Source organism: Rhinichthys klamathensis, unplaced genomic scaffold, assembly GCF_029890125.1.
Source record: "Rhinichthys klamathensis goyatoka isolate OS25496 unplaced genomic scaffold, OSU_Roscu_1.1 h1tg000485l_1, whole genome shotgun sequence".
Classification (NCBI taxonomy): domain Eukaryota; kingdom Metazoa; phylum Chordata; class Actinopteri; order Cypriniformes; family Leuciscidae; genus Rhinichthys; species Rhinichthys klamathensis.
The window spans coordinates 2,507,168-2,531,830 of NW_026606972.1; the positions used below are offsets into that span (position 1 = coordinate 2,507,168).

Here is a 24,663-nt window from a genome sequence, read left to right on the forward strand (position 1 = left end):
AGAACATGTGATGCTTAAAACCTGGTACAAGGTTGTTTAATATAAATTGAATGTAAACCCAACAAGAAAATAAAAACCTCGCCTTCTGTGGTAAAGTCATTCTGAAGTAGTGTAATGCAACTTAACAAGGATTGCAATGAAATTACATAACTGAATTCATAAAGCATCAGAAAAGGTTGTGGGGAGGCACTTACAACGGACAATTTTCAGGGTATTTAAAATAAGTAGTTTTGCAGTGTATGGTGTTGCATTGTCATGGCAACGAAGTTGTAAATTTGGATATAACATTACACTTTACAATAAGGTTTCATTAGTTAACATTAACTACTTCAGTTAACATGAACTAAGCATTTATTAATCTTTCTTAATCTTAAAACGTTTACTAATGCATTATTAAAATCAAAAGTTATATTTGATAACATTAGTTAATACACTGTGAACTAACATGAACAAAAAATGAACAACTGAATTTTTATTAACTAACATTAACAAAGATGAACAAATAGCCTACTGTAACAAATGTCTAATACAGAATCACATCAAAATGACTTCCCATCGACTCCCTGAGCAAAAAAAAAAAAAAAAAAAGAAAAGAAAAAAAAAGAAAGAAAAGAAAAGTTGTTTAGGACAAATTGAAGGTTAAACTCGATTTGAGAGTAAGAGTCACTGTCTCCCTATAGTTTTGTTGCCAAAAACGGACCACTTTATCACATGGTAAATGCTGTATTAAAAATTCATCGCATAAAAAATGCCCCATTTGACGAGTTGCTTTTTTTTTTGCTTAGTTGCATATTGCTTTTATTCGACAAATGGATATTGGTTGATCCCCTTATCACCGTGACCTTTATCCAAAGAATAACCCCGCGCCGTTGGATTATACCAATTTGTGACACTTTCGTTAGGGCTTTTCGGGAAACCGGCCACTTTTCAGTGTCTCATGAACAATATTCTCCGGCCATACGCTGTGTATGCTGGTGCCTATCTGAAATATATTATTATCTATATTACTGAAAGGCAGCAGCTGTGTGCTGTCCTGAGATCACTGTGAAAGTCGGGGCTCACAACCCGAGGAACTGTGTAGTTGGACGGGCGGAGGTTAAAAAAGAGTTGTTGTTGTTGTATAGTAGGTGCAATCTGACTAGAGAGGGAAAAAAAGCCGTTTTCTTCCCTTTTGTCAAATAGGTAAGAAATCTTCAATACCAATAATGTATACGCTTAACCTGAGTCATACACCGCCTTACTTTAGTAGGAAAACATTTAGTTATAATGGTGGCGTTTTGCATTATCCAGCTGACTTTTGCTGACAAATAAACATGAATTTCTCGGTCAGGGTAACATGGAGAACGAGTAATCATTGTTAATTTACATACTACCCACATTGTAGCAATACAAAGTGGGTTGAAAATCTGTAAAGTTATACTTTAAATGAAAATTGCGCCAACCAGTTCTGTTCTCATATACAAACCCTTTACAGTTAAAGGTTTAATCCAGATGATCAATCTTGATTATTCTTAAAAAAAAAAAAAACTGTTGACAGACTTTTTGTGTTTAAGTACACTACATCAGGTAAACATGCTTTTACAAGAACCACATGACACAAATATTCCACTGAGCTTGTTTGGTGTCATATTTAAGATTCTTTAATATGAGCAATAGACATGGCTTGATGGTTTATCTTTAGTTGTGTAATTTCATTTTTAGTTCTTTCACTTTATTTAGCCTATTTCACGTGTTCACTTCACATGCTGCACGTTTTTATATTGTTTCGTGTAGAGTGTGCCAGGCAATGGCTGTTGAGGTGGCAGACTCTTTTGAACAGTTTGCTGGAAGCTACTGATGGCAGTATGTTGGAGCCTTATAAAGTTAAGCTCAAAAATATTCATAGCACTGAAAACTTATTTTATATATGAAGCCATCCGATATGGACCAAATAATATTTCATGTTAAAAAGATTATATAAGAAATTATCATTTTAAAAAATGTTGGGAGAGCAGGTTTATCTGATCAATCACACAACATTAAACAGATCTCACTCAAATGACAATTCTCCCACCGTTGATTTTGCTAACATGTTGCAAAACATTAAGTTTGGAAAACAAATTTTGAATCTGTGGTGCGCAAACGCTATACAGTACATGAATTACTTTACAACATTAAAAATCATATTCTTACTTGGATACAGTAAATATCTTAAAACCCATTAGAACTAAATAAAGAACAATAAAAGTTGACTTTTTTTCCATGCGTCACTGATTCAATCTATGAAATAGCAAACCATAAGATAAGAGAAATGGGGACAAAATATGTGTTACAGTATTCAAAGATTTTATTTAGGTACAATTTTAAAATGTTTTTGAAAGAAGTCTCTCGTGGCTGCATTTATTTGATAAAAAAAAGTAAAAATAGCAATAAAGTGAAATAATATTACAATTTAAGAGGGTTTCTATTTTAATTTGTTAAAATGTAATTTATTCTTTTGATGGAAAGGCTGATTTTTCAGAAGCCATTACTCCAGTCTTCCCATGATCCTTCAGAAATCATTCTGATATTTTGTGCTTAGGAAACATTTCTTATTATGAAATTTGAAAACAGTTGATGAAACCATGATGCATGCTACAATGTAAAAGTGTCACTTTTAATCAATTTAATGCTTGCTGAATAATGTAATAATTGAGAGAGAGAGAGAGAGAGAGAGAGAGAGAGAGAGAGACAGAGACACACGACACAGCCTAAATTTTTAGCAATGTGGGCAGTTGTGTAATGAACAGGTGAGTACTGGACAAACAGACCAGATCAGAAGCGTGTTTAGAGTTATTTAAAAACAAGGAAACAACATGAAAAACATGGAAATAACCTGTTACTTGCATATTACTTATGCAATGAAATAATTACTTGCATGCTTTCACATTCTTTTCACAATCTTTTTTTTTTTAATTCGGCTGGCCGTCACCAAGTACTTCGTTTCACTTTCCCTCAATCCAGTTGCATTGGCACAGGCTGTACAAGAACTAACCAAAGAAACGAAAAGAAAACACAGGCTGTGTTCGAAATTGCCCCCTAAACCCTCATTCACGATTCCCTACATTGCTCCACTAATATAGTCCACTTGAAGGAGTGAATGAAAACGAGTGAGTAAATTCGGACACTGAATGCACCGGAAGGGCTGCCGTGCTTGCTGTTTAATAACCATTTGAAACTTAGCAAACAGGGAGCTCCAGTAGTAAGATGAAAAGATTGATCTTGACCTCTGTCATGGAAACTAGCATGTATAAACTTTAATTAAGCAATTTAATAATCAAGCAAAAAGGAATGTATACCTGTATGTGTTACGGTACTTTGTTTTCATGGACTTTTAGTTTGCATTCATTAGTTCCTGTTTTCCTTTGTTTAGTTTTCCTGACACTCTTTAGTTACGATTAGTTATTTCAGTTCAGCTGTATATCATCAGTTACCTTGTTTGTATTAGTACTTAAGTTCCTTTGGTTCGTCAGTTCTTTGTCGGTTGCTGTTTGTGTTTGGTACACCCTGTTAAGCGTGTAGGATTACGCTGTCTTGATGTTCTCATTAAATATCTTCATATGGAACTTCTTCATCTTTGGGACTTTCATTACGTGAAAGAACAACCGACCGTTAAAATGAACTTAGCAGCAGAGTTTGCTACGTTGGCCAGGAGAGGCCTCAATCTCTTGGACTATACCCATCAATTCTGCAACCTTGCCATGCATTCACCGTATGATAATGAAACCATCAAATCACTGTATTGGATCAGGGTGAACTATAACCATCAAGTAGACCTCCCAGACATGCAAGGACTCAGCTGGAAGGATGTGAACTGATATATGTCTGGAGAGAGTCTACAACTGATCTATACCACAGCCATAGGCGTCGATTTCGGTGGGGACGGTGGGTACGCGTCCCCACCAGATTTCGTCATGAGTCATTTTGTACCCACCACTCTTGGAAACATTGAGGCACGGTCGGATGTACCTAATACAAATAAAACATCTCCAGTTAACTAGCAGAGCATTCATTTAGTTCGCCCTTAAATAAGAGATCTAGCTAAAATGTTTTGTTTTTTAACTCAAGCTGAGCGCTCGTGTCCGCTGCTATCAGTGTCGTGGATACAGTGTTCTCTGTGGCTCGCGCACAGTCTTCACTCGGACGCGCACTTCAATCTATCGCCGTTGCGGAGAGACTCTGTATATATTCATTCCGGTGAAATTACAAAATAAAATGCACACAAACGTGTCCCTCGCTGCTTGATATAGACTGTAACCACTGATGAACATTATTCAGTTTTGAGAGAAAAAAAAACTATACCGAGGGCGGATTAGAACCCGTCACCTCTGACACGCTTGGCAAAAGATCTACCACCAGACCATTTAAGAACTCAAACATTTATTTACGGGTTAAACAGGCTGCAGAATTTGTACCCAGCACTTTTGAAAATGCACTTCCGAATGCGTCTCTGTCCCCACCACATTTCAAACCAAACTGACGCCCGTGACCACAGCCAGACCCAAACCCCAGCACACCATCACCCTGCACTGTGGAGATTTCGCCCGAGCCCCCCGCAGACGGAGAGCGTCTGCCCGGCGTGAGGAAGCAGTCTGTGACGACAGCGCCAACCATTGCCCCGAAGCCGATGCCCCAATATGAGTCCGACCAGGGGTGTGAATACCGTGGCAGAGGGAATGGTGGATTTGGACACGGAGGACTGGTTAATAGACTGGGACACAGAGGTGTCCACTTCAATTGAAAATTGTTCCAAGCTGTTCTGTTATCATACAAACCCTTTACAGTTAAAGGTTTGGTCCAGATCAGAGCCATAGAGAGAAAGAGTTGCGACACGCTTTGATGTCGCCGCGACGGCTGTCACGTGGTTCATGTAAGCCGCAATAGTTCCAAAACACACGCGGGCTGTCATGTTCTTCTATGGACAGACAGCAGCGATTGCATTATTAAACGGTAAATATAAAATAAAACACACACCCAAGTACTTTTTCAGCTGTTATTGCATTTTGTTAATGTCAGTTTTGAATTTGGAGAGGCAGGGTGACAACTTAGATAAGTTTTAGGCTATATTTTTGGAGGGAAACGCTAGTGTTCATGTTCGCATGGGTAGTAGCTGGCTTTAGCCGCTCTAACTTAACTTTTCCATGTCATTCATTTGATGATGGACGTCTCATGATATTTATTTTAGCACAACTGGGCTGTATTAGGCTATTGATTCCCGTGATCTTGCTTATAAATTCCGCTCCGTGATCACGCAAAGAGGTCTGCAGTCCGTTCAGAATTCCAACCAACATAAAATATAAATAATTACGCTGTGCATGTACAAATGAATGATTTAGGAGGGAAATAGACTGCTCCCATAACGTAGAAAGCAACGACTATATACAGCAATGTTCGGTAAATATTCAACCGAAAAATATTCTTCATAAAATTAAACCGGAGAGATAGTTGTGAATTAACTATGTTCCTAAATACAAATAAGCACATATGCATAACCCTAACCCATTTAAATAAATGAATTGTGCGTGTGTGTGTGTGTATGTATATATAATATTATATATAGGCTATATATATATATATATAAACATACATATAAAATATTTTTACAAATATTATATATTATATACATCAGGTTACCGTAAGTTAGCTAACGTTAGTGAAGTGTTGGTCACGTAAGCTATAGCTGCAATTAACATATTATCTTCCAATAAACATTTACCAAAACTGGCTACATAAAATATAACTACAGACTAGATTCACGAGAGGTCGGCTAAAAAAAATACAGTAATTTCATTAATTTACCAGCGAGCGTACTTCGGAAGCACTGAAAATGAATGGGGTTCAATGGGGGCACTATCAGTGTTTGGAACTATTGGCCGCTCCACGACACGCGTTACTTCCGCATTCCTAAGTTCCTATGGCGGTCTATGGGAGTGTCGCAACTCTTTCTCTCTATGGCTCTGGTCCAGATGATCAATCTTGATTCTTAAAAAAACAAAACAAAAAAAACTGTTGACAGATACTTTTTGTGTTTATGTAGAGTACATCAAGTAAACATCATTTTACAGAGGTGGAAAGAGTAATAAAATATTCTACTCAAGTAAAAGTACTAGCCTACTACTTCAATGAAATTTTACTTAAGTACAAGTAAAATTACCGGTCTAAAAATCTACTCAAGTAAAAGTAAAAAGTAGCTCATTTAAAATTTACTCAGAGTAAAAGTTACTGAGTTACTTTTTTAACAGCGGGGGTGGGGGACTCTCCCGTGTAGGGTGGTTGTAATGGTATGAGATTTTCACAGTATGATAACGTCTCAGAAAATATCACGGTTTACAGTATTAATCAATTATTAAATAAACTGTATTATTAAATTATGGTTATTATTATCATCAGTTAAAATGAGTTAAATTAATGAAAACGGGGTTTTTTTGGTTGAAAAAATGCTTTTACTATAACAAACTTGAAACCATTTGTTTGTTTTGTTTATTAAAATTTCAATAAAACATGTCTAATCAATTAAATTCAATTATTTATAATGAATTAGATTAACAACTTATTTTTAACATTAATAATGTATTAAAATGTTTAAGAATAATATAATCCTATGAAATGTATTTTATTCAGAAAATTTATGTTTCTATTTACGATTTAATCCAAATATATTATCAAAAACGGTGGTAATCAAATGTAAATTTAAACTTGTGTCCTTTTATTTTTTGGGGAAGCGCTGCAAAAACAGATTTACTAAATGAAACCATGGACAAAAAAATATATATTCCTTTAAATAATGTTTAAATAAAATGTATTATTATTGTTGTTATTATTATTATTTTGAGAAGTACGTTCTATTGTAGCTGTGCCTACAATAGTGATATATTTCGGTTAGAATTTCTCCTAGTAGTAAAACGAACTTTTATTTTGACAGGTTGTAGTGAAGACCTGTTTCAAAGTTTATTTGACAATGGTTTTTCTCAATTATGAAAATGCTCATTAGGCGTTCTCTCAGAGTAGCTCTGGAAATATTAATGTATTCATATCCTTAAATTGTTTGTGAGACGCTGAAAACACCATGAACGTCACGCGTACTTGAGTATGTAGTAGACAAAGCGGCGCAGCTCAGCAGAACAAATAGGTTATATATTTACATGCAGTATTTTTGTGCTTAACTATTCACAGACCATGTTGCGATTGGATTTATTGCACAGTTCTACTTTCCATGTATTCATCCATCCATTATTTTGCGTGTTTTACGTGACATCTGCGTTATGTAAATTCCATTTTCATGACTGGATTCCGGGATTCCCTCTGCATCACGTAAGTCATTCGGCCTTAAGTTATACTAATCGGGACATGGCCTAAGTTACCTTATCTGCAGGAGGGATGGTGTCCTATGTATCCTCCTTTTGTAGCCACTTTGCGTCCACATTTTTTGCAAATTGTATTTTTTCTACAAAGTATTTCCATACTGGCCATAATTCGCTTCACAAGAATTCGAGGGCGCTTCACTTTCAGCTTCAGCTGGGTCTGCGTCACCTTTCTTGCGCGTTTGTTCTCCCGCCCTTCAACCAATGGAGTAGTTTCCGGAGTGTGATTTTTTTTTTCTCCCTTGTATTATTATTTTTTACTCAGTAATGAGGATAATGAGGATAATCAGGATATGATTTCAAATGTAGCGAAGTACAATACTTCAAACAAAACGTACTTAAAGCTCCAGTCCGTAACTTTTTTAAGTTAAAAATAATCCAAAATAATTATATTAAAAAAAACTTATTCTGCCAGTGGTCAAAACTATCTGCTTGCCATAGCTAGATTAAAAACGGTTAGCTTGTAATAATGATTTTAATTCCAGTGGTACTGGTGGGTTTCCGCGGGAAATTCGAGCATGTCTTTGCGTCATGACGTCACACCCGTACACATAAAGAAGGAGTTTCGGCTCCTTCGGCTATACTCATAGACAGTAAAAGAAATGGACAGAGCCATCTCATTGGAACTCAGTTGAGACAGTTGAAGCCCATTTTTAGCGATTTTTGAGCACTTCCGTTCCTGACGCGCAGACTCAAACCGACTCAAACTAAGCTTGATGACGTGCGCAACCTGTCTGACAGACGTTAATCTTCTAGTAGCTGTGCCAAGAGGAATCTGAATCATTCCCTTCCGAAACTTGCAGAGCCGGAGATCGTGAGTATTAGCTGTCCATAAGCTCGCAGCAGGAGCAGCTTTACAACTCTCTATGGGCTTCTCCCTTGACTTTATGCCTCGACGTCCCCCCGATTGCGCGCGAGTTTCTACTTCTGTCTGTACGGTAATTTCTGTACAGCGCGACAGAGAGTCGAGTGGTTATGATGCAATCGTTAGCCTATTTTTACTAAATCTGTTTCTACGGGGCCATAACGTAACATAGAAGGTAATGGAGCCTTTTATACATTGTCGTGTTTCTTTAGAAATAAATAATGGACAAATGTAGTCTTTAAACGCCTCAGATGTAAAGTTATTCGCTGTCAAAGTGACGCCAAAATGAATGGGAGTCAATGGAAATGCTAACGCAAGTGAAGTTCTGCTACAAGATGGCGGCACCCGGCCCACTTCAACTTCAGGTCGATGGATTACCCCCTTGGCTATACTGCGCGTGACGAGATGTTTAGATGTATAGGCTTTTCTCGCAGCACTTTACATTATTAAACTTATGGCATCCAGGAAGATCCAAACAACAATCATCAGTGTCAACTGGAGATTCAGCAGTTATAAAACCCAAAAGACTTCGTACTTCGGATTTAAGGTGGCTCGAGAAAGAGAAAGAAACCGTCTCATGCGAACACAAGGATTTATACATCGGCGGGGCTTTTGAAAGGTGCGTGAACTCCGTGTTTTGAAGGGGTTCAAAACGGAAGAAGAGACGGCTTTTTTCTGCTGGACAAGTAAGACATTTCAATAGTTCAATCGTGTAACAGTACGTTTTCTTAATTCACACAGTTATGGAGTTTCCTTTGTTGTGTCTTTCTCGTTTTGCTATTATGGAAATATGAATTCTGAACTACACAGGTAACCATAAAACACATTAAATTTAACATTAGTCACGCAATGCTGATGTTGTTAACATGAATTTGAGAACAAAGTAGGCTATAATTTGCACGGTTGCTGTAAATCGCGTTGATTAAATCTAACGAAGCTTGTCATGTCGAATGCTTTTTCCCCCTTAGTTGGTCAGAACAAAAATGGATGTTACTTACTTGTTCAGAAGACATTTTCTTATGAAAATTCTTATGTTGGTCAAACTTTCAAAAAGTGAATCTGTGATTCTGTATGACAGTAGGCTATCCACACAGCGCGGTGACTGACAGCAGCACTCGCCTCAAAGCACTGTGTTCATCCGCGCTGTTTCATGCCGATTTACAACCCACGTAAAGATAATAATTCTGCGAATCACTGCAGTTACAGATTTCGAACATAGAGATGGCGACAAAGAGGAAAAGTTGCGGACTGGAGCTTTAAGTAAAAGTAAAAGTACAGATTTTAAAAACTACTTAAAAAAGTAGAAGTACACAAATAAACGACTCAATTACGTAACGCGAGTAAATGTAATTCGTTATTTTCCACCTCTGTCATTTTACAAGGGCCACTCGACACTAAAATACCACTGAACTTGTTTGGTGTAATTTTTTAGAGTCTTAAAGGTACAATATGTAAGCATTTTTGTAATAAAATATCCAAAAATCACTTGCACAGTGTGATATATTTCCTGCAGTTGTGTACTTACAATATCCCAAAAGTCTCCAAAGATTTTTTTATTTCAGAGAAATTCCCATTTTAAATAAGTGGCCGTCCCGGAAAAAAAATGTCGCCTGTCAATGACGCAATAATATCCGCGCAATCCTCGGTTTCCGTTCATACTGCCATAGCCATGACGTAACCATGGCGACAGACGTGGACAACTGTGTAGTGCGTAACGTTTAGCGGCACGCAGTTCTTGTTTCTTTCAAGCATAGACCATGGGAAGCAGACTTTGGGACAAACAAGGAGAACTAAAATGAGGATCAATATCAGCGTGGTGTTTGAGATGCCGAGAGCTCCACGTCCGCGACTAACTTGGACTTGACAGAGCTTCACGAGTCACGACTTGACAGCTTTATTAGACAGGTGAGCAAATGTACATAAAACAAATCAATGTTATATAACATTAGCTCAACATGATGAAATGTTATGGTCAGTATGTTATTCTCACTGTAAACCCTAACGCTCAAAATACTTGATTGGTTTGAGTAGGACAAACTTAAAATAAACTAATTAGTTTAGTCAAATTAACTTTTATGAGTATTTAGCACTTTCTTTTTCTTTCAAGTTTACAGAACTGATATATTTTAAGTAAACTGAACTGTTTCATTGTTTTGAGTTGTATGAAATTATTTCTTTTAATTTAGACAAACTTAAGTTTAACTGAAACGGCTGGGATGTCTATTTCCCAGCATGCTTTGCCGATGGCACTCGAAAGGGAGAGTAAATGCTAAAATAAGTGTAATATAATGTTTTTTGTGCAAGATTAATGTTAAAGGGATACTCCACCGTTTTTTCATATTAAACAATGTTATTCTCTTATCTAAGACGAGTTGATACATACCTCTCTCGTCTCAGTGCGTGCACTTAATCGCTCTGTCGAGCGGAGAACTTTGAGAGCAGTTAGCTTAGCCCCATTCATTGTATATGGGCCAAACAGAGATGAAGTTAGAAGCGACCAAACACATCCACGTTTTCTCTATTTAAATATAGTTACACGAGTAGTTACACGACCAAGTATGGTGACACTAAATAAAATGTGGCGCTTTTTATAAGCGGGTAAAATGGATAACTATAATGTATGGCAGAATAGCACTTATTGGGAGCACTTCGACTCGGCGCTGTAATATCTTCACTCGTGAAAAGTCCTCTCCCCCCTCTCCCTCTCCCTGTCATTTCCGTCAATAGAACCAACAGTAGTAGTAGTAGTAGTTTTTTTGTGCAGAGTTGACGAAGTATCAGGGAGAGGGAGAGGGAGAGGGGGGAGAGGACTTTTCACGAGTAAAGATATTACAGCGCCGAGTCGAAGTGCTCCCAAAAAAGTGCTATTCCGCCATACATTATAGTTATCCATTTTACCCGCTTATAAAAAGCGCCACATTTTATTTGTTGTCACCATACTTGATCGTGTAACTACTCGTGTACCTATATTTAAATAGAGAAAACGTGGATGTGTTGGGTCGCTTCTAACTTCATCTCTGTTTGGCCCATATACAATGAATGGGGCTAAGCTAACTGCTCTCAAAGTTCTCCGCCCGACAGAGCGATTCAGTGCACGCACTGAGACGAGAGAGGTATGTATCAACTCGTCTTAGATAAGAGAATAACATAGTTTAATATGAAAAAACGGTGGAGTATCCCTTTAAGTGGGAGATTTAGTAGTGATTAATGTTTTGTTATGCTATATTTAGAAGAATTTCTGTTAATGTTGGTTTTAGGATAGTTACCATCATGATGACGAGTGGTGCATGAGCTTGATTTGAGAGCAAATAAAACCTCTATGTTGCTGCACTCATACAGCAAGTGCTATTGTTTAATATTCTATTGTTAAAAATCTAGTATGTTAGCAAACTAGCTTGTTAAAGCTAGCTAAGTATACACTAATACAAGTGATTATATTGAGATTACATGAACGTTTTAAGTTAAATGTATGATTTAGTGTACTCAAACATTTTAAGTTAAGAACAATTAAAATGTATAAGTTCTGCTTACATAAACTTTGAATTTCTTAACTTAAAACTGATTTACTGATTGCCTTAAAATTTTTGAGTTTTGCCAACTTATTCGGGTTTACAGTGTAATGTTGATCTAGCTTACTGGTAGTTTCGTATAGCAAACGAACTAACACGTAGGGCCTAGTATAACATTATAACTTTCAACACACATTTAAATGCCGTTTAGTGTGATAGTGTAACGTTAGACCAAGTGAAGCAGCGCTGCGTTACCTCACAAGTTTAATTCGTCTAATAAACTGACCTGTGTGAGTAATCCAGCACTCGCGGGTAGTTTGGTAGAATTAAATGTCCTTATTCCTTTATATCCGCGGGACTCACGGGTGATATCTGTCTCTCTAGCAATCGCGACCTGCTTCATACCACTGTAATGTTAAAAAACATGAATGTTTGCACTCATCCATAAACATTATTAGATCCATCAGCTTGACAGCAAGTCCCATCATTCAGCTCATCACTGCGTCATCAACCTACGCCTTTGTTATTGTTGGAAACTGCGCCCTCTTGTGGCGAAAAAATCTTACATATTGTGCCTTTAAAGAAGCATTTTAAATGAGCAATGAACATGGCTTTATGATTATGTATTTAGTTGTGTAATTTTATTTATTTCTTATTTATTTCACAATATCACTTCACATACAGCACGTTTTTATATTGTTTCGTGTAGAGTGTGCCAGGCAATGGCTGTTGAGGTGGCAGACACTTTTGAACAGTTTGCTGGAAGTCTGGAAGCTACTGATGGCAGTATGTTGGAGCCTTATAAAGTTAAGCTCAAAAATAGTCATAGCACTGAAAACTTATTTTATATATGAAGCCATCTGATATGGACAAAATAATATTTCATGTTAAAAAGATTGAATAAGAAATGATCATTTTAAAACATGTTGGGTGAGCATGTTTATCTGATTGATTAGACAATAAAGTTTTGTAATGTAAAAAAACAGATCTTACTCAAATGACAATTATCCCGCTGTTGGTTTTGCTAACATGTTGCAAAACATTGAGTTTGGAAAACAAATTTTGAATCTGTGGTGCGCAAACGCACCACACACTAGTGTTGTCACGGTACCAAAATTTCAGTATTCGGTACCAATACCAGTGAAAATCCACGGTTCTCGGTACCAATTTCGGTACCAAAGCTTAATTTAGATAAAATTTACATATATTAAAGTGTATCACAGTTACAAAGATGGAAACTGTAGTATTAAAAACACTTTACAATAAGATTCTATTTGTTAGATAACATTAGATAAAATGACCTATAAACCATAGTTATATAGCAATTATTCTCCTTGGGGTTAATTTAAAAATATACTAAATACATTTTTAAAATCAAAAGTTTTATCTGTTAACATTATTTAATGCACAATGAATGAAGTGAACAAACATGAAAAATCAAGTGTTTGTATTAAATAACATTCACAAACATTAATTAATGTTGTAAAAATATATTGTTCACTCAATGTGTTGATGTTAACACATTAAGTAATGTTAATGAATGGTATCTTATTGTAGTGTTACCAAACTATACAGGAGATAAAACATGTTTTATTTGACTTAACTGTAGCTTACTTTTATTTAATCCAAAACTGCCAAAAATTTCACTCTTTCCTGTCTTCAAAACTTGAGAACCCTGTAGCTGATTTCTAATGTAAGGGGCGGGCTAGAAATCAATTAATTCTTTGCTGATACTTCCTCGTCATCACGGAGAGCGCAGTTAGCACCGCTTTCTCCTTCTCTCCACAAGCGCTCGCTCTCGCGTGTCTCCGCTATGCAACCATAAACAGTGACGCGCCTGGAAAAACAAGCTCGTCCGTCGCTTCTATTATGAGCGCGATTCCCGCGCGCCTACATTTGAAATTTGCACGCGCAAAAAACGTGCTATGTGAACGTGTGAACGGCCCTTTATGGCAACGTGACATTAGCCTAATTCAACATATTTCCATATGTGGCTCTTTCCTCCTTTCTTGTCAACAAGTGGATTCAGAGCCAACGCATTAGCAGCGCCGCCGGTCGCCATGTCTCAGTGTTTTTATGAAGAGGAAGCAACTCTACCAGCGCATCAAGAACCGGATTAACCCGGTACTCGGTACCTAGAAACGCTGGTACCGTAACCGTTCATTTTTTTTAGTACCGACTTGGTACCGAAGTACCGAGTTTTTTGACAACACTACCACACACCATATCTTTTTCATGCGTCACTGATTCAATCTAATATGAAATAGCAAACCATAAGATGAGAGAAATGGGGGAAAATGTGATACAAAATTTGATTAAAGAAAAGTAAATCACAAGTAAAGTGAAATATTACAATTTAAAAGTACTTTTTCTATTTTCATTTGTTGAAATCACATGTGATGGAAAGGCTGATTTTTTTTCCTAGTAGCCATTACTCAAGTCTTCACATGTTGATTTTTCTTATTATGAATTTTAAAAACATTTGTGCTTAAAATTTTTGTTGAAACCATGATGCATGTTACAATGTAAAGGTGTCACTTTTGTATCAGTTTAAAGGTGCTCTAAGCGATGTCATGTGTTTTTTAGGCCAAAACATTTTTTGTCACATACAGCAAACATCTCCTCACTATCCGCTGGCTGCCTGTCCCCTGAACACACTGTAAAGAAACGCGATCTCTGTAGACAGCCCATGCTTCACAAACAGCACCAAAAACAAACTGCAGCAACCCGCTCCCCAAAACATAACAAACTGTTCCAGCCAATGACCGACAAGAAGGGTTTGGGGGTGTGGTTTGGGGGGTTAGTGTGCGGATGAGGAGGAGGGAGGGTCTAGCTAGCCTCCGTTTTGTTTGACAATAGTTCGAACGTCAACAAGAAGTGACGTCACCCAGGATCGCTTAGAGAACCTTTAATGCTTGCTGAATAAAATAAGAATTGATTTCCTTTAAAAAAAACATGCATGCACGCACGCACAGACACACACAGACTGGAAAAATCAGGGAAGTTACACTTTAATTGAAAATTGTTCCAAGCAGTTCTGTTGTCATAAAAACCCTTTACAGTTAAAGGTTTAGTCCAGATGATCAATCTTGATTATTCTAAAAAAAAAAAAAAAAAAAAAAAAAAACTGTTGACAGACTTTTTGTGTTTAAGTACATTACATCAGGTAAACATGCTTTTACAAGAACCACACGACACAAATATTCCACTGAGCTTGTTTGGTGTCATATTTAAGATTCTTTAATATGAGCAATAGACATGGCTTGATGGTTTATCTTTAGTTGTGTAATTTCATTTTTAGTTCTTTCACTTTATTTAGCCTATTTCACGTGTTCACTTCACATGCTGCACGTTTTTATATTGTTTCGTGTAGAGTGTGCCAGGCAATGGCTGTTGAGGTGGCAGACACTTTTGAACAGTTTGCTGGAAGTCTGGAAGCTACTGATGGCAGTATGTTGGAGCCTTATAAAGTTAAGCACAAAAATATTCATAGCACTGAAAACTTATTTTATATATGAAGCCATTAGCCTGGGTTCCCCCATGCTGCCTTACCGCAGCGTGATTTTAGTCTCAACGAGAATTGGGTCTGGCGTTAGCCAGGCTATGAAGCCATCCGATGTGGACAAAATAATATTTCATGTTAAAAAGAGTGCATAAGAAATTAACATTTTAAAACATGTTGGGTGAGGATGTTTATCTGATCAATTACACAACAAAGTTGTGTACTGTAAAAAAAACAGATCTTACTCAAATGACAATTATCCCGCCTTTGATTTTGCGAACATGTTGCAAAACACAGACATTCAAATTTTGAATCTGTGGTGCGCAAATGCTATATATGAATGACTGTACAACAACATTAAACTTGGATACAGTAAATAATCTCTAAAAACCCATTAAAACTAAATAAAGAACAATAAAAGTTGACTTTTTTTCATGCGTCACTGATTCAATCTTATATGAAATAGCAAACCATAAGGTAAGAGAAATGGGGAAAAAATGTTTATGCAAAATTTGATAAAAAAAAGTAAATCAGCAGTAAAGTGAAATATTACATCTGATGGAAAGGCTGATTTTTTTTTCCAGCAGCCATTACTCCAGTCTTCACATGTTGATTTTTCTTATTATGAATTTTGAAAACATTTGTGGTGTGGTGCTTAATATTTTTGTTAAAACCATGATGCATGTTACAATGTAACAGTGTCTGAATAAAATAATAATTGATTTCCTTAAACAAGGAGAACTAAAATGAGGATCAATATCAGCGTGGTGTTTGAGATGCCGAGAGCTCCACGTCCGCGACTAACTTGGACTTGACAGAGCTTCACGAGTAAAGAGTAAACCCTAACGCTCAAAATACTTGATTGGTTTGAGTAGGACAAACTTAAAATAAACTAATTAGTTTAGTCAAATTAACTTTTATGAGTATTTGGCACTTTCTTTTTCTTTCAAGTTTACAGAACTGATATATTTTAAGTAAACTGAACTGTTTCATTGTTTTGAGTTGTATGAAATTATTTCTTTTAATTTAGACAAACTTAAGTTTAACTGAAACGGCTGGGATGTCTATTTCCCAGCATGCTTTGCCGATGGCACTCGAAAGGGAGAGTAAATGCTAAAATAAGTGTAATATAATGTTTTTTGTGCAAGATTAATGTTAAAGGGATACTCCACCGTTTTTTCATATTAAACAATGTTATTCTCTTATCTAAGACGAGTTGATACATACCTCTCTCGTCTCAGTGCGTGCACTTAATCGCTCTGTCGAGCGGAGAACTTTGAGAGCAGTTAGCTTAGCCCCATTCATTGTATATGGGCCAAACAGAGATGAAGTTAGAAGCGACCAAACACATCCACGTTTTCTCTATTTAAATATAGTTACACGAGTAGTTACACGACCAAGTATGGTGACACTAAATAACATGTGGTGCTTTTTATAAGCGGGTAAAATGGATAACTATAATGTATGGCAGAATAGCACTTATTGGGAGCACTTCGACTCGGCGCTGTAATATCTTCACTCGTGAAAAGTCCTCTCCCTCTCCCTCTCCCTGTCATTTCCGTCAATAGAACCAACGTGACCTGCACGCCTGCAGTAGTAGTAGTTTTTTTGTGCAGAGTTGACGAAGTATCAGGGAGAGGGAGAGGGAGAGGAAGAGGGGGGAGAGGACTTTTCACGAGTGAAGATATTACAGCGCCGAGTCGAAGTGCTCCCAATAAGTGCTATTCCGCCATACATTATAGTTATCCATTTTACCCGCTTATAAAAAGCGCCACATTTTATTTGTTGTCACCATACTTGATCGTGTAACTACTCGTGTACCTATATTTAAATAGAGAAAACGTGGATGTGTTGGGTCGCTTCTAACTTCATCTCTGTTTGGCCCATATACAATGAATGGGGCTAAGCTAACTGCTCTCAAAGTTCTCCGCCCGACAGAGCGATTCAGTGCACGCACTGAGACGAGAGAGGTATGTATCAACTCGTCTTAGATAAGAGAATAACATAGTTTAATATGAAAAAACGGTGGAGTATCCCTTTAAGTGGGAGATTTAGTAGTGATTAATGTTTTGTTATGCTATATTTAGAAGAATTTCTGTTAATGTTGGTTTTAGGATAGTTACCATCATGATGATGAGTGGTGCATGAGCTTGATTTGAGAGCAAATAAAACCTCTATGTTGCTGCACTCATACAGCAAGTGCTATTGTTTAATATTCTATTGTTAAAAATCTAGTATGTTAGCAAACTAGCTTGTTAAAGCTAGCTAAGTATACACTAATACAAGTGATTATATTGAGATTACATGAACGTTTTAAGTTAAATGTATGATTTAGTGTACTCAAACATTTTAAGTTAAGGACAATTAAAATGTATAAGTTCTGCTTACATAAACTTTGAATTTCTTAACTTAAAACTGATTTACTGATTGCCTTAAAGTTTTTGAGTTTTGCCAACTTATTCGGGTTTACAGTGTAATGTTGATCTAGCTTACTGGTAGTTTCGTATAGCAAACGAACTAACACGTAGGGCCTAGTATAACATTATAACTTTCAACACACATTTAAATGCCGTTTAGTGTGATAGTGTAACGTTAGACCAAGTGAAGCAGCGCTGCGTTACCTCACAAGTTTAATTCGTCTAATAAACTGACCTGTGTGAGTAATCCAGCACTCGCGGGTAGTTTGGTAGAATTAAATGTCCTTATTCCTTTATATCCGCGGGACTCACGTGTGATATCTGTCTCTCTAGCAATCGCGACCTGCTTCATACCACTGTAATGTTAAAAAACATGAATGTTTGCACTCATCCATAAACATTATTAGATCCATCAGCTTGACAGCAAGTCCCATCATTCAGCTCATCACTGCGTCATCAACCTACGCCTTTGTTATTGTTGGAAACTGCGCCCTCTTGTGGCGAAAAAATCTTACATATTGTGCCTTTAAAGAAGCATTTTAAATGAGCAATGAACATGGCTTTATGATTATGTATTTAGTTGTGTAATTTTATTTCTTTCTTATTTATTTCACAATATCACTTCACATACAGCACGTTTTTATATTGTTTCGTGTAGAGTGTGCCAGGCAATGGCTGTTGAGGTGGCAGACACTTTTGAACAGTTTGCTGGAAGTCTGGAAGCTACTGATGGCAGTATGTTGGAGCCTTATAAAGTTAAGCTCAAAAATAGTCATAGCACTGAAAACTTATTTTATATATGAAGCCGTCCGATATGGACAAAATAATATTTCATGTTAAAAAGATTGAATAAGAAATGATCATTTTAAAACATGTTGGGTGAGCATGTTTATCTGATTGATTAGACAATAAAGTTTTGTAATGTAAAAAAACAGATCTTACTCAAATGACAATTATCCCGCTGTTGGTTTTGCTAACATGTTGCAAAACATTGAGTTTGGAAAACAAATTTTGAATCTGTGGTGCGCAAACGCACCACACACTAGTGTTGTCACGGTACCAAAATTTCAGTATTCGGTACCAATACCAGTGAAAATCCACGGTTCTCGGTACCAAAGCTTAATTTAGATAAAATTTACATAATTAAAGTGTATCACAGTTACAAAGATGGAAACTGTAGTATTAAAAACACTTTACAATAAGATTCTATTTGTTAGATAACATTAGATAAAATGACCTAACAATAAACCATAGTTATATAGCAATTATTCTCCTTGGGGTTAATTTAAAAATATACTAAATACATTTTTAAAATCAAAAGTTTTATCTGTTAACATTATTTAATGCACAATGAATGAAGTGAACAAACATGAAAAATCAAGTGTTTGTATTAAATAACATTCACAAACATTAATTAATGTTGTAAAAATATATTGTTCACTCAATGTGTTGATGTTAACACATTAAGTAATGTTAATGAATGGTATCTTATTGTAGTGTTACCAAACTATACAGGAGATAAAACATGTTTTATTTGACTTAACTGTAGCTAACTTTTATTTAATCCAAAACTGCCAAAAATTTCACTCTTTCCTGTCTTCAAAACTTGAGAACCCTGTAGCTGATTTCTAATGTAAGGGCTAGAAATCAATTAATTCTTTGCTGATACTTCCTCGTCATCACGGAGAGCGCAGTTAGCACCGCTTTCTCCTTCTCTCCACAAGCGCTCGCTCTCGCGTGTCTCCGCTATGCAACCATAAACAGTGACGCGCCTGGAAAAACAAGCTCGTCCGTCGCTTCTATTATGAGCGCGATTCCCGCGCGCCTACATTTGAAATTTGCACGCGCAAAAAACGTGCTATGTGAACGTGTGAACGGCCCTTTATGGCAACGTGACATTAGCCTAATTCAACATATTTCCATATGTGGCTCTTTCCTCCTTTCTTGTCAACAAGTGGATTCAGAGCCAACGCATTAGCAGCGCCGCCGGTCGCCATGTCTCAGTGTTTTTATGAAGAGGAAGCAACTCTACCAGCGCATCAAGAACCGGATTAACCCGGTACTCGGTACCTAGAAACGCTGGTACCGTAACCGTTAATTTTTTTTAGTACCGACTTGGTACCGAAGTACCGAGTTTTTTGACAACACTACCACACACCATATCTTTTTCATGCGTCACTGATTCAATCTTATATGAAATAGCAAACCATAAGATGAGAGAAATGGGGGAAAATGTGATACAAAATTTGATTAAAGAAAAGTAAATCACAAGTAAAGTGAAATATTACAATTTAAAAGTACTTTTTCTATTTTCATTTGTTGAAATCACATGTGATGGAAAGGCTGATTTTTTTTCCTAGTAGCCATTACTCAAGTCTTCACATGTTGATTTTTCTTATTATGAATTTTGAAAACATTTGTGCTAAAAATTTTTGTTGAAACCATGATGCATGTTACAATGTAAAGGTGTCACTTTTGTATCAGTTTAATGCTTGCTGAATAAAATAAGAATTGATTTCCTTTAAAAAAAACATGCATGCACGCACGCACAGACACACACAGACTGGAAAAATCAGGGAAGTTACACTTCAATTGAAAATTGTTCCAAGCAGTTCTGTTATCATAAAAACCCTTTACAGTTAAAGGTTTAGTCCAGATGATCAATCTTGATTATTCTAAAAAAAGTGTTGACAGACTTTTTGTGTTTAAGTACATTACATCAGGTTAACATGCTTTTACAAGAACCACACGACACAAATATTCCACTGAGCTTGTTTGGTGTCATATTTAAGATTCTTTAATATGAGCAATAGACATGGCTTGATGGTTTATCTTTAGTTGTGTAATTTCATTTTTAGTTCTTTCACTTTATTTAGCCTATTTCACGTGTTCACTTCACATGCTGCACGTTTTTATATTGTTTCGTGTAGAGTGTGCCAGGCAATGGCTGTTGAGGTGGCAGACACTTTTGAACAGTTTGCTGGAAGTCTGGAAGCTACTGATGGCAGTATGTTGGAGCCTTATAAAGTTAAGCTCAAAAATATTCATAGCACTGAAAACTTATTTTATATATGAAGCCATTAGCCTGGGTTCCCCCATGCTGCCTTACCGCAGCGTGATTTTAGTCTCAACGAGAATTGGGTCTGGCGTTAGCCAGGCTATGAAGCCATCCGATGTGGACAAAATCCTATTTCATGTTAAAAAGAGTGCATAAGAAATTAACATTTTAAAACATGTTGGGTGAGGATGTTTATCTGATCAATTACACAACAAAGTTTTGTACTGTAAAAAAAAACAGATCTTACTCAAATGACAATTATCCCGCCTTTGATTTTGCGAACATGTTGCAAAACACAGACATTCAAATTTTGAATCTGTGGTGCGCAAACGCTATATATGAATGACTGTACAACAACATTAAACTTGGATACAGTAAATAATCTCTAAAAACCCATTAAAACTAAATAAAGAACAATAAAAGTTGACTTTTTTTCATGCGTCACTGATTCAATCTTATATGAAATAGCAAACCATAAGATAAGAGAAATGGGGAAAAAATGTTTATGCAAAATTTGATAAAAAAAAAGTAAATCAGCAGTAAAGTGAAATATTACATCTGATGGAAAGGCTGATTTTTTTTCCAGCAGCCATTACTCCAGTCTTCACATGTTGATTTTTCTTATTATGAATTTTGAAAACATTTGTGGTGTGGTGCTTAATATTTTTGTTGAAACCATGATGCATGTTACAATGTAACAGTGTCTGAATAAAATAATAATTGATTTCCTTAAAAAAAACACACACACACACACACACACACACACACACACACACACACACACACACACACACACACACAGAGTACTGGCAAATCAGCATATCAGCGGCATTGTTAGTGTTATTTAAAAGCATAAGGAAATGTTTTTCTCTGTAATTGTTGTTTCAAAAGAATCTTCTTAACCTGTTTTATTTTCATAATAGTTATGTAATTAAATAATTACTTGTATGCTTTCACTTTCTTAAATCTGAGGTAATCAGTTACATAAAAAGGTGTAAGTTAAGAAATCCAGTTTAAGCAAGCAGAACTGGTAGATTTTTATTTTGTACTCATACATTATTTACCTAAACTTGAAATATTTTAGTAAGCTAATTCATACATTTAACTTAAAACGATTATGTTGCTGGTGTGAGTAAGGACTGAAGAGGAGCCAGAGGAAAGGAGGACCCCGATGAAACCGAATGGGTGGAGGGATGAGGCTCAGCCAAAGGCCCGGAAGTTCGTGGTAGAGGCAGAGTGGTGACTGACCAAGGCGGAGCCGGAGGGACAAGGGAACCCGGTGGAGCCAGAAGGACGGCAGTCCCAGGAGGAGCCGAGGGAGCAAGGAACCTCTACGGGCCGAGGTGGAATAATGGGCTCGGAGGTCTAAGGTGGAGCCAGAGGTTTCGGAGACGGGGCCAAGGATCTGTCTGGAGTCAGTAGAGAATGAGGGAGTGGGAGGCACCAGGGCCATTAGCAAAATTTACTTGATAACCTTTTCTGTGTAAAGGGTAGTAACACTTTACAATAAGGTCTCATTTGTTAACATTAGATAATGTATTAATAACATGAACTAACAATGAGCAATACATTTGTAACAGTATTTGTTAATCTTTGTTAATGTTAGTTAATAAAAATACAGTTGTTCATTGTTTGTTCATGTTAGTTCACAGTGCATTAACTAATGTTATCAAATATAACTTTTGATTTTTTGTTAACTAATGAAACCTTATTGTAAAGTGTAATGTTATATCCAAATATACAACTTCGTTGCCATGACAATGCAACACCATACACTGCAAAACTAAATATATTTTTTAAAAAGAAGAATTGAATTGCTTTCATTACAAGCTTGATATTTCTTCTTTTAAATACCCTGAAAATTGTCCGTTGTAAGTGCCTCCCCACAACCTTTTCTGATGCTCTATGAATTCAGTTATGTAATTTCATTGCAATCCTTGTTAAGTTGCATTACACTACTTCAGAATGTCTTTACCGCGGAAGGCGAGGTTTTTATTTTCTTGTTGGGTTTACATTTAATTTATATTAAACAACCTTGTACCAGGTTTTAAGCATCACATGTTCTTACCAAACATAAAAAATCCAATTGCATCAAAGGAATGTGACAATGGCATGAGGGCAAATGTGTGCACGTGTGGAGACAAAAGCTATTCAGTCAATGAACATTGCAAGTTCATAAGAACCAGTGACATAAGAGTTCTGCTCCACCCAGCAGTAGATCTTGATCCACTGCATAGTTCTGTACAGCAGGGGTTTCCCTGGCCTGATCAGGAAGCAAACTACAGCTATAAAAACAAACCTAGCAGTCATTCACCAGCATCTCCAAACATTGTGGTTGTGAGAAGAGGACTGCTGAAACCAGCTGGCACGTCTAAGATCAAGAAAAGGTTGGTTTCATTTCAAACAAAATAATTATGCTGGTTTATTTGTTCGTTTATGTTATGTAGAATTTAAGAAGACTTAACATCATGGACATTTGATTTCTGTTTATGTACATGACGAGACAAATACTCTGTGTTGCAGCACAATGAAAACTTGTCAGTGCATCCTGCTACTCTTCAGCTGCCAGATTCTTTATACTCGAGGTAAACGATGAATGTGTGTTTGGGGATTCAGAATCATATCACGATACTAACAATTGCAGAATAATTCAAACGACCCCAACCCAAATATTTCCATAGCTTTAGAGTGTGAAGTGATTCCTGGTACCCTGAAGCAGATTGATGCTGGATTGGGCTCAGTGGGTGGAGTCAACAATGACAATGAAGTCTTCCTATTTTTGGGAAACAGTTTTACAAGAATAAATGCATCACTGAAGCACATTACTGTTGGACCGGCTGGACAGTTTGGAGTGAGTCCAGCAAACACCGTCTTCAAGTTTCAGAGCGGAAACTTCAGGCAGATTCAAGGTAAAATGAGGTAAAATGTAAAAGATTAGGCTCAAGATGCTGAATGCAGGTTATCTTATCTGTCTGACTTCTCCCTTCAATCTCTTTATTTTAGTGTCAGGAGGTTTAAAGCAGGTGGATGCTGGAAGTGAGATTGTTGCAGGTGTTAATCCGCTAGAAGATGTCTTCTGCATTAACAAGGATACTAACAGCAATGGGCCACCTGCAAATGCTGCTTGGACACAACTCACGGGAGGAAGGCTGAAGTACTATAGCTGTGGCCCGTACAGCTGTTGGGGGGTGAACTTTACAGATAATGTCTTCCTCAAAAGGGTAAGAGTAAAATCCAGAGTGGAAGGGCTTGAACAAAAAGAAAAATCCTAAGTACACAGTATCAGACAAGTGAGTTTGTATCTTCTTGTGTTTCTCAGAATGTGACGAGCTCTTCCTGTGGTGGGTCAGCTTTTTCGGAGATTGTTAATGGAACTCTGTCTATGGTCGAAGTAGCAACTGATGGCAGCGTATATGGTGTCGACTCTCAGGGGTCTTTGCTGCAAAGGTGAGCTGAAAATAGCACTGAAAGCTTGTTTTAAGAAACCTTCCAAAAATGAACAACAGTAAAATTTAATAATAATTTTGAGTTATTAGAAACCATTATCTTATCACTTATCTTTTATAGAGTCGGAGTCTCTCAAGCAAATCCCGCTGGCACAGAATGGCAAAGGATTGCCGCCTGTCCCTTTGGCCACAAACATGTGACCTTCGATGTGGGGAGGCTGTGGGTCATCTGTGGTGATGGATCCATCAGAAGATGTACTTGAATGTCCATCATGCATCTCAGAGGAACCCAATGATCATTAAATGTAGAAATCTGAAAATAAAGCTTGTTTTGTTTGTTTAGCCAATGAAAGTTGAGTTTTGTTTTTGTTCGTTGAAGTTTGACATATAGAGTTTTGTTTTGCATTGCTATATGTCATTAAAGTTTAAATGAAATTACACAAGAGTTGGACTGCTTCATACTAACCTTTTCTTCATAATCAACTGA

At 36.8% G+C, this 24,663-nt stretch overlaps 2 protein-coding genes across 2 annotated transcripts in view; both read left to right on the plus strand.

Annotated features, from left to right (window-relative positions):
- rassf8b (Ras association domain family member 8b) overlaps positions 1–24,663 on the plus strand; it is a 234,288-nt gene that overhangs the window by 129,721 nt on the left and 79,904 nt on the right. The gene's annotated exons all lie outside the window — the stretch shown is intronic.
- Positions 23,046–24,511, plus strand: LOC130072322 (fish-egg lectin-like). Its single transcript, XM_056237383.1, has 6 exons — positions 23,046–23,117; positions 23,254–23,315; positions 23,412–23,639; positions 23,740–23,951; positions 24,050–24,177; positions 24,298–24,511. The coding sequence occupies exons 2-6, from the start codon at positions 23,258–23,260 to the stop codon at positions 24,437–24,439; spliced, it is 768 nt and encodes a 255-aa protein (XP_056093358.1). The 5' UTR covers positions 23,046–23,117; positions 23,254–23,257; the 3' UTR covers positions 24,440–24,511.

Coding starts and splice junctions, on each gene's coding strand:
- LOC130072322 (XM_056237383.1), top strand. CDS start 23,258: ATGAAAACTTGTCAGTGCATCCTGCTACTCTTCAGCTGCCAGATTCTT. Junction 23,316..23,411: donor CCAGATTCTTTATACTCGAG/GTAAACGATGAA, acceptor ATATTTCCATAG/CTTTAGAGTGTGAAGTGATT. Junction 23,640..23,739: donor AAACTTCAGGCAGATTCAAG/GTAAAATGAGGT, acceptor TTTTAGTGTCAG/GAGGTTTAAAGCAGGTGGAT.